This window comes from Engystomops pustulosus, chromosome 6 (assembly GCF_040894005.1).
Source record: "Engystomops pustulosus chromosome 6, aEngPut4.maternal, whole genome shotgun sequence".
Taxonomy (NCBI): domain Eukaryota; kingdom Metazoa; phylum Chordata; class Amphibia; order Anura; family Leptodactylidae; genus Engystomops; species Engystomops pustulosus.
Window position 1 is genome coordinate 186,833,444 of NC_092416.1, and position 12,261 is coordinate 186,845,704.

At 45.2% G+C, this 12,261-nt stretch overlaps 1 protein-coding gene across 17 annotated transcripts in view; it reads right to left on the reverse strand.

Annotated features, from left to right (window-relative positions):
* Positions 1–3,658, reverse strand: part of SHISA6 (shisa family member 6) — a 210,347-nt gene extending 206,689 nt beyond the window's left edge. For 2 of the 17 annotated variants that reach the window (XM_072112706.1, XM_072112705.1), the window contains exons 1-2: positions 3,211–3,655; positions 1,538–2,437 (exon numbers count right to left, since the gene is read on the reverse strand). In XM_072112706.1, the coding sequence (XP_071968807.1) occupies positions 1,538–2,088 (551 nt within the window). In that variant the 5' untranslated portion in view covers positions 2,089–2,437; positions 3,211–3,655. Of the gene's footprint in view, positions 1–1,537; positions 2,438–3,210 lie in introns of all 17 variants that reach the window. The other 15 variants (XM_072112710.1, XM_072112715.1, XM_072112714.1 and 12 more) reach the window with 13 other exon arrangements.
* Between the last annotated feature and the right edge of the window lie 8,603 nt (positions 3,659–12,261).

Genomic DNA, 12,261 nt, shown 5'->3' on the forward strand with positions numbered 1-12,261 from the left:
GGAGGTGATTTTGTTGCTGGTCATTGACTACTCTGAATCTCTTAGCTCTCGCAATAACTTTTTGTAAAGTAAATAAACCAGTCTCTTCCCTGTGAGAACCAACAGAAATGACAAATGATGGATGGAGACACTAAATGAAATCTCCTGATGTAAAACCCCCCGTAGTGACGTTCCATTGTTCATAACGATACTCTGTCTCCCTAATCCCGTCAAATATGCAATGTGCATTTATTTGCCGTACATTAACCGGCTGTCACTTCAGGTTTGTGGAGGCTTTAATGGGTGGGGAGAGCCACAGGACCCATAGGTCTCATTAATGGATATTTGTTACATGTTATGTAAAACAAAAGAGTAGAAAGGAACCATAATCTAATGAACGTCTCAGGTTTTAACCATCAAAAACAAGAATATACATGGACAACTGGACTATACACGGACAACTGGACTATACACGGACAACTGGACTATACACGGACAACTGGACTATCCACGGACAACTGGACTATCCACGGACAACTGGACTATCCACGGACAACTGGACTATACACGGACAACTGGACTATACGTGGACAACTGGACTATACGTGGACAACTGGACTATACACGGACAACTGGACTATACACGGACAACTGGACAATACACGGACAACTGGACTATACACGGACAACTGGACTATACACGGACAACTGGACTATACACGGACAACTGGACTATACACGGACAACTGGACTATACACGGACAACTGGACTATACACGGACAACTGGACTTTACACGGACAACTGGACTATACATGGACAACTGGACTATACACGGACAACTGGACTATACACAGACAACTGGACTATACACGGACAACTGGACTATACACAGACAACTGGACTATACCCGGACAACTGGACTATACACGGACAACTGGACTATACACGGACAACTGGACTATACACGGACTAGAGAAGATTCCAGTGCATATTCTCACTTCTTAGTCAGAACATTTGTTCTTCATCTAATCCAATAACCGTAGGTGTAGACAAAAATCAGCTGCGAAAGGTTCAGTGTCAATCGGCAAAGCAGAGGTGACCATGAGGAAGACATTCATTTGGTAGAACATCGACAAGACCGGTTTAAGAAGTTATGGAAAAGGTTGAGGTGACTAACCACTAGTTTGGACCTTGAGAATAGCTTTTGGTCATCACTGGTTCCCCAAAACGCAAGGGAAAATACTAAGTCAATACGAGAACTGTCAATCTGTGGAATAGCAGAGCTCAGGTGCTGCTCACAGCAGGGACAGCAGAGCTCAGGCGCTGGTCACAGCAGGGGCAGCAGAGAGCTTCAAGAAGGGTCTAGATGCCTTTTTACACCTAAATAACATTGATGGTTATGTTATATAGAATTGTTTCCCCTAAAACTCTTCCTCATCCAATCCCTTCCCTCCCTTGGTTGAACTTGGTGTCTCTTTTCAGCTGTATAAACTATGAAACTGTGAAGTATTTGCTAGTATTTTTATACATAGTACTAAAACATAGGTTCCTCTTACCTGTGGATGTTCATTTCCCGAGGTGGTCGTCTTGCTTTGTCATAAGCCACTTTGGCAAATACCCCAACAATAAATATAAAGGTGATGACTCCACAGGTGATGTACACAGTGGTGTTCGTTTTGTCATTGAGTGGATCGTAGGCATCAACTTCCACCATAACATCGTTAGGTTTGGTGGTGACCACCCAAATCAACTTTTTGCACTGGATTTGGTCCAGTCTCTTGTTGCGTTGTTCGCAGCAATAGCGTAAAGAACAGGTCCCACAACAGTAGGGATGGGTGGTGTGGTTACAGTCAAACTCTTTGTCCCATTGACCACTGACATCGTAATAGCCCAAACACTTCTCGTAAGGTAGTGCCACTGGGTTCTTCACCTTCCTTGTTGTGACTGGAAGGGGTATAGCTGTGGCGTTAAGGTCCTTCCCTTTGGCAGGTTTTTTGGATGGACCTTGGTTCTTGTTACCTTTAGCTTTTGCAGCAGCTTCACTATGATAAAGAAGACCAAGCGGATCTAAGTAGACCACGAGAAGTAGCACGTGTTGCCACCTCATGATCAACCGGTACCTAGCCTTGAACCTTGAAAATAAGGTGAGGCAGAAGTTTTTGCTTTTGACTTTGCCTAGTAAATGTGTGGCAAAATGCAATGTGAAGGCTTGAATGATGGTCCTAAATGTAGCATGTCCTCCAACCTGGCATTGTCCGTCATCGAGATATTCCACCGGTGGTAACAACGGAAGACTTGGAAAGCGTGCAACTTATCCTGGCTTGAGTGCTGCTCAAACATTCAACATTTAGACGGGCTTCCGGATACATCCCAAGGAGAGTAGTGCCGAGCAGTGATAGACGTGGACTGGATGCATGTCAAGTGATGGTTTAGCCCATTATAGATGGAGGCAGCTCCTGGATATGGGGGGATAGAAAATAGAAATCTGATTAACAATACAAGCTCCCGACCCCTCCTTATGGTAATGTGTGCACAAGCATCATAAAGCCCGGCTCCCCATGGGGCCAGATCCACAAAGTAGATAGTGTCTCACGGCATGTATAATGCACGTTATCGCCTCGCAGCTGACTCCCTGTATTAATTCAAAGACGGAGAAGAAGGCTTCGAAAAGGAGACATAATATTGATTTTCAAAGCTTCTCTTTCCTTTCCTTTTTTTGAATCCTTAAAAAGTCTGGTTTGAGAGGGATGTGGATGGTGGAGATTTAGGATCCCAGGAGTAAGTCTTCAGCATCAAACGGCTCCTGGCTTGTAGACACATCAAGGAAAGCTCGGGAAGGAGCTCGGGCACATCCAGCGCCGGTCTTAAGTGGTCTAAGTCCTACATGACTTATTCTAACACCCGTCAGTAAGGCGATATCTGCAAACCGAACGTTATCCAAGCATCGCCCACCTCCCCTGCTCTTCTCAAATTCACAGCTCAGCCAAGATTCTTACATCACTAGAGTTTTAAATCATATAATCTTACTCCTCCATCCCCCCCCCCCCCCCCCAAACCCAGCCGAATGCCCACCAGGGGATTATCCTACCCATCTGTAAACCCAGTACCCAAAAATATACAAATTCTGGAGATGGTCATGCAAATCTTGGGTCATGGTCTATTGGGTTTGTGCTAGAGCATCACCCACAAAGCTCCTGCACGATCCCCCGGCCGAGCGGACGCTACTCACCCTCATCTCTCACTGCAGATGTTAAAAGCTCTTCTTCAATGAAGAGGAGAAGCTGCTGCCTGCACTAGTAAAACAAGAGGAGGAGATGTTCTCCGTGTAAGTCCGCCCACAGTGGCTTTATCCCTGCATCAGTTCATATTGGCGTCACCATCGCACTGCTAAAGGACCATGTTTACCCCAGGATGAGTGGTGGTGGTGGTGCTCTTAGGGGTATATTCGGGTGGTGGGGGGCAGTAGACTGCCTGGATGTCTAGGGCTGGCTTATGAGGTCACGTCCAGTCTTTTGTAAGGAAGCAGCACGCTCCTCTCTGTGATATAACGAGTTGAGGAAATCAATGGGATTATCCTAGAAATGAGACCACCAGGGATCGCAGATGTATGGGGGGCATTCACCGCAGCAGCTGATCGCTCCCCCTCCCCATGTACAAGAATCCAGGCTTTGATTTCTCCTGCCTCCTGTGGGACGTTGTATGAGGATGCGCGGCCCCTGGACGCTGTGTAACATGTCTGTGGCTCCTCAGGAAGAGTCTACAGAAAACAGTCTTGCACAGGAGGCTTGCAATCTATTCGGTGAAGAGGATGGTACCGTCTGTTTTCTGCGTGTGATTGTATCTTGTATGCATACTGTGTAAAAGCTAAGCACAAGGGGTTAACAGGGTGAGCTGAAGAGCTGACAGCCTTAACCCTTTATTTTACAAACGTTCACCACTCTTGTATATGCAGAGACATGCATACTGTATATACATACACGCACAGACATACATACTGTATATACATACACGCACAGACATGCATACTGTATATACATACATACACCCACAGACATGCATACTGTATATATACATTCATACACCCACAGACATGCATACTGTATTTATACATTCATGCACAGACATGCATACTGTATATATACATTCATGCACAGACATGCATACTGTATATATACATTCATGCACAAACATACATACTGTATATACATACACGCACAGACATGCATACTGTATATACATACATACACCCACAGACATGCATACTGTATATATACATTCATACACCCACAGACATGCATACTGTATTTATACATTCATGCACAGACATACATACTGTATATACATACACGCACAGACATGCATACTGTATATATACATACACGCACAGACATGCATACTGTATATATACATACACGCACAGACATACATACTGTATATACATACACGCACAGACATGCATACTGAATATATACATACACGCACAGACATACATACTGTATATACATACACGCACAGACATGCATACTGAATATATACATACACGCACAGACATACATACTGTATATACATACACGCACAGACATGCATACTGTATATATACATACATGCACAGACATGCATACTGAATATATACATACACGCACAGACATACATACTGTATATACATACACGCACAGACATGCATACTGTATATATACATACACGCACAGACATGCATACTGTATATACATACACGCACAGACATACATACTGTATATACATACACGCACAGACATGCATACTGTATATACATACACCCACAGACATGCATACTGTATATATACATTTATGCACAGACATACATACCGTATATACATACACCCAAAGACATGCATACTGTATATATACATTCATGCACAGACATACATACTGTATATACATACACCCACAGACATACATACTGTATATATACATACACCCACAGACATGCATACTGTATATATACATTCATGCACAGACATACATACTGTATATACATACACGCACAGACATGCATACTGTATATACATACACAGACATACATACTGTATACACATACACAGACATACATACAGTATAAATACATACATGTACAGACATACATACAGTATATATACATGCAGAGACATACATACTGTATATATACATACACAGACATACATACTGTATATATACATACATACTGTATACACATACATACATGCACAGACATACATACAGTATATATACATACATGTACAAACATACATACTGTATACACATACATACAAAGACATACATACTGTATATATACATTCATGCAGAGACATACATACTGTATATATACATACACAGACATACATACTGTATATATACATACATATTGTATACACATATACACATTATATATATATAATGACTGCATCCATAATACACTGGCACCCCCCTCAATTAATTATTTAATATACTGCACCCCCTTGTGAACTATTTTAGATATTGGGCCAATTAATTATTAAATATACTGGGACTCCTCTCCATTAATTATTGAATATGCCTCCCCCCCCCATTAATTACTAGACTGCCCCTCATATTAAATTATTTCCTATACCCCCACCATTAATTATTTCCTATGCTGCCCCCACCATTAATTATTTCCTATGCTCCCCCCTACCTTTAATTATTTCCTATGCTCCCCCCACCTTTAATTATTTCCTATGCTGCCCCCCACCATTAATTATTTCCTATGCTGCCCCCCACCATTAATTATTTCCAATGCTGCGCCCCACCATTAATTATTTCCTATGCTGCGCCCCACCATTAATTATTTTCTATGCTGCCCCCACCATTAATTATTTCCTATGCTGCCCCCACCATTAATTATTTCCTATGCTGCCCCCCACCATTAATTATTTCCAATGCTGCGCCCCACCATTAATTATTTCCTATGCTGCGCCCCACCATTAATTATTTTCTATGCTGCCCCCACCATTAATTATTTCCTATGCTGCCCTCACCATTAATTATTTCCTATGCTGCCCCCACCATTAATTATTTCCTATGCTGCGCCCCACCATTAATTATTTCCTATGCTTCCCCCCACCATTATTTATTTCCTATGCTGCGCCCCACCATTAATTATTTTCTATGCTGCCCCCACCATTAATTATTTCCTATGCTGCCCCCACCATTAATTATTTCCTATACTGCCCCTCACCATTAATTATTTCCTATGCTGCCCCCACCATTAATTATTTCCTATGCTGCCCCCCACCATTAATTATTTCCTATGCTACGCCCCACCATTAATTATTTCCTATGCTACGCCCCACCATTAATTATTTCCTATGCTTCCCCTACAATTAATTATTTCCTATGCTGCCCCCCACCATTAATTATTTCCTATACCCTCACCATTAATTATTTCCTATGCTGCCCCCCACCATTAATTATTTCCTCTACTGCCCCTCATAATTAATTATTTCCCATACTGCACCTCATAATTATCTCCCATACTGCACCTCATAATTAATTATCTCCCATACTGCACCTCATAATTAATTATTTCCTATGCTTCCCCCCCACCATTAATTATTTCCTATGCTGCCCCCCACCATTAATTATTTCCTATGCTGCCCCCCACCATTAATTATTTCCTATGCTGCCCCCACCATTATTTCCTATACTGCCCCTCACCATTAATTATTTCCTATGCTGCCCCCCACAAATAATTATTTCCTATGCTGCCCCCCACCATTAATTATTTCCTATGCTGCGTCCCACCATTAATTATTTCCTATGCTTCCCCCCACCATTATTTATTTCCTATGCTGCCCCCCACCATTATTTCCTATACTGCCCCTCACCATTAATTATTTCCTATGCTGCCCCCACAAATAATTATTTCCTATGCTGCCCCCCACCATTAATTATTTCCTATGCTGCCCCCACCATTAATTATTTCCTATGCTGCCCCCCACCATTAATTATTTCATATGCAGCCCCCACCATTAATTATTTCCTATGCTGCCCCCCACCATTAATTATTTCATATGCAGCCCCCACCATTAATTATTTCCTATACTGACCCTCACCATTAATTATTTCCTATGCTGCCCCCCACCAATAATTATTTCCTATGCTGCCCCCCACCATTAATTATTTCCTATGCTGCCCCCACCATTAATTATTTCCTATGCTGCCCCCCACCATTAATTATTTCATATGCAGCCCCCACCATTAATTATTTCCTATGCTGCCCCCCACCATTAATTATTTCATATGCAGCCCCCACCATTAATTATTTCCTATACTGACCCTCACCATTAATTATTTCCTATGCTGCCCCCCACCAATAATTATTTCCTATGCTGCCCCCCACCATTAATTATTTCCTATGCTGCCCCCCACCATTAATTATTTCCTATGCTGCCCCCACCATTAATTATTTCCTATGCTGCCCCCCACCATTAATTATTTCATATGCAGCCCCCACCATTAATTATTTCCTATACTGCCCCCATCATTAATTATTTCCTCTACTGACCCTCATAATTAATTATTTCCCATACTGCATCTCATAATTATCTCCCATACTGCCCCCCACCATTAATTATTTCCTATGCTTCCCCCCACCATTATTTATTTCCTATGCTGCCCCCCACCATTAATTATTTCCTATGCTTCCCCCCACCATTATTTATTTCCTATGCTGCCCCCCACCATTATTTCCTATACTGCCCCTCACCATTAATTATTTCCTATGCTTCCCCCCACCATTATTTATTTCCTATGCTGCCCCCCACTATTATTTCCTATACTGACCCTCACCATTAATTATTTCCTATGCTGCCCCCCACCAATAATTATTTCCTATGCTGCCCCCCACCATTAATTATTTCCTATGCTGCCCCCACCATTAATTATTTCCTATGCTGCCCCCCACCATTAATTATTTCATATGCAGCCCCTCACCATTAATTATTTCCTATACTGCCCCTCATAATTAATTATTTCCCATACTGCACCTCATAATTATCTCCCATACTGCACCTCATAATTATCTCCCATACTGCACCTCATAATTATCTCCCATACTGCACCTCATAATTATCTCCCATACTGCACCTCATAATTAATTATCTCCCATACTGCACCTCATAATTAATTATTTCCTATGCTGCCCCTCACCATTAATTATTTCCTATGCTGCCCCCCACCATTAATTATTTCCTATGCTGCCCCCCACCATTAATTATTTCATATGCAGCCCCTCACCATTAATTATTTCCTATACTGCCCCTCATAATTAATTATTTCCCATACTGCACCTCATAATTATCTCCCATACTGCACCTCATAATTATCTCCCATACTGCACCTCATAATTAATTATCTCCCATACTGCACCTCATAATTAATTATTTCCTATGCAGCCCCTCACCATTAATTATTTCCTATGCTGCCCCCCACCATTAATTATTTCCTATACTGCCTTTCCATATTGTGTGGTGTGAGGGCAGCAGTAGCAGTGGTGGGGTATAAAGCATCTGCCATGGCTTACATGGTGTAGTGTAATAATGCACTTCCCCTCTTGACCACAAGGAGGCAACATTGAGCACAGAGACTGGAAGACACTGGACATGGCAAAAGTAGAAATCCAGGATTCTTCAAGCCCCGAATTACGGGATTGTGTGGGGCCGGTGCTACAGATGGGGCAATATTTCTGCTGTGGTTGATTGGGTAACAAGGAGGGGAATTTATTAAGACTAATATATTAAACATCCATCAAAATATTCCCTGCCTCAAGTTAAAGGTGCACAAAAATAAAGTGGTGCACTCTATCGGAGCAGTGCAGGGGGCGCCAGATTCATTAAGAACGTGCGTGAGAAATCCTGAATCTGGCGCCCCCTGTACTATACACAGGGAACTGCACATAGCACACCGTGCACATAGTACACCCCCTGCACATAGTACACCCCCTGCACATAGTACACCCCCTGCACATAGTACACCCCCTGCACATAGTACACACCCTGCACATATTACACCTCCTGCACATAGTACACACCCTCCACATAGTACACTCCCTGCACATAGTACACCCCCTGCACATAGTACACCCCCCTGCACATAGTACACCCCCCTGCACATAGTACACCCCCCTGCACATAGTACACCCTGCACATAGTACACACCCTGCACATAGTACACCCACTGCACATAGTACACCCCCTGCACATAGTACACCCCCTGCACATAGTACACCCTGCACATAGTACACCCTGCACATAGTACACCCTGCACATAGTACACCCCCTGCACATAGTACACCCCCTGCACATAGTACACCCCCTGCACATAGTACACCCCCTGCACATAGTACACCCCCTGCACATAGTCCACACCCTGCACATAGTCCACACCCTGCACATAGTACACCCCCTGCACAGAGTACACCCCTGCACATAGTACACCCCCTGCACATAGTCCACACCCTGCACATAGTCCACACCCTGCACATAGTCCACACCCTGCACGTAGTCCACACCCTGCACGTAGTACACACCCTGCACGTAGTACACCCCCTGCACATAATACACCCCCTGCACATAGTACACCCCCTGCACATAGTACACCCCCTGCACATAGTACACACCTGCACATAGTACACTCCCTGCACATAGTACACCCCCCTGCACATAGTACACCCCCTGCACATAGTACACCCCCTGCACATAGTACACCCCCTGCACATAGTACACCCCCTGCACATAGTACACCCCCTGCACATAGTACACCCCCTGCACATAGTCCACACCCTGCACATAGTCCACACCCTGCACATAGTACACCCCCTGCACATAGTACACCCCCTGCATATAGTACACCCCCTGCACATAGTCCACACCCTGCACATAGTCCACACCCTGCACATAGTACACACTACACATAGTACACACCCTGCACATAGTACACACCTTGCACATAGTACACACCTTGCACATAGTACACACCCTGCACATAGTACACACCCTGCACATAGTACACCCCCTGCACATAGTACACACCCTGCACATAGTACACACCCTGCACATAGTCCACACCCTGCACATAGTCCACACCCTGCACATAGTCCACACCCTGCACATAGTACACCCCCTGCACATAGTACACCCCTGCACATAGTACACCCCCTGCACATAGTCCACACCCTGCACATAGTCCACACCCTGCACATAGTACACACCCTGAACATAGTTCACACCCTGCACATAGTACACACTACACATAGTACACACCCTGCACATAGTACACACCCTGCACATAGTACACACCCTGCACATAGTACACACTACACATAGTACACACCCTGCACATAGTACACACCCTGCACATAGTACACACCCTGCACATAGTACACACTACACATAGTACACCCTGCACATAGTACACACCCTGCACATGGTACACACCCTGCACATAGTACACACTACACGTAGTACACCCTCTGCACATAGTACACCCCCTGCACATAGTCCACACTCTGCACATAATCCACACCCTGCACATAATCCACACCCTGCACATAGTACACACCCTGCACATAGTACACACCCTGCACATAGAACACACCCTCCACATAGTACACACCCTGCACATAGTACACACCCTGCAAATAGTACACACCCTGCACATAGTACACACCCTGCACATAGTACACACCCTGCACATAGTACACACACTGCACATAGTACACACCCTGCACATAGTACAACAGTGCACCCTCTATCAGCGTACCCCCTGTTAGGTTACCCTGTCAGTGCACCCCTCAATGGACACCCCGTATTTGTACATCCCTTTATCTGTACATACCTTATCAGTGCACCCACTATCAGTGTACCCTTTGTCAGTGCACCCCTGAATAAATGCACCCACTTTCAGTGCACCACTCCCTCAGTGCACACACTATCAGTGCACCCCTCTATCAGTGCACCCCTTTATCAGTACACCCCTCTATCAGTGCACCCACTATCACTGTACCCCTCTATCAGTGCACCCCCCTATCAGTGCACCCCTCTATATGTGCACCCACTATCAGTGCACCCATCTATCAGTGCACCCACTATCAGTGCACCCATCTATCAGTGCACCCATCTATCAGTGCACCCCTTTATCAGTACACCACTTTATCAGTACACCCCTCTATCAGTGCACCCTTCTATCAGTGCACCCTTCTATCATTGCACCCCCTATCAGTGCACCCACTATCACTGTACCCCTCTATCAGTGCACCCCTCTATCAGTGCACCCCTCTATCAGTGCACCCCTCTATATGTGCACCCACTATTAGTGCACCCACTATCAGGGCACCCATCTATCAGGGCACCCATCTATCAGGGCACCCCTCTATCAGGGCACCCCTCTATCAGGGCACCCCTCTATCAGTGCACCCCCTATCAGTGCACCCAGTATCAGTGCCCCCCCTATCAGTCCCCCCCCTATCAGTGCACCCAGTATCAGTGCACCCAGTATCAGTGCCCCCCTATCAGTCCCCCCCTATCAGTGCACCCAGTATCAGTGCCCCCCCCTATCAGTGCACCCAGTATCAGTGCCCCCCCCTATCAGTGCACCCAGTATCAGTGCCCCCCCCTATCAGTTCCCCCCCTATCAGTCCCCCCCTATCAGTGCACCCAGTATCAGTGCCCCCCCCTATCAGTTCCCCCCCTATCAGTCCCCCCCCTATCAGTGCCCCCCCCTATCCGTGCACCCAGTATCAGTGCACCCCCTATCAGTGCACCCCCTATCAGTGCACCCAGTATCAGTGCCCCCCCTATCAGTGCACCCAGTATCAGTGCACCCAGTATCAGTGCCCCCCCCCTATCAGTGCACCCAGTATCAGTGCCCCCCCTATCAGTGCCCCCCCTATCAGTGCACCCTTATAGGCTCATCTCCCCCCTCCCCAGTGCCCGGACCCCTCTCCCCTGTCCCGCTCTCTTCCCTTTATAGCTGCGGCCTCTTTATTGTGAAACTTAATGAACCTTGAAATATACATCAATAAGAGTCTGGGACTGGAGCGCTGGCGAGCGGCGGGCGGATTCAGCCGCCGGCATCTGGAAGAATTACACACAACCACAAAAGGCCATTTCCAATTTTCCAATCAGAGATTGCTACCAGGCAGCCCTAAAATATGGAGGTCTCCTGATTACAGCGTTTAGAGGGGGATTCTATAGCATCGAGACGACTTCATCAACGGAAATAACTCAGAGAATCCGAGAGACACCGG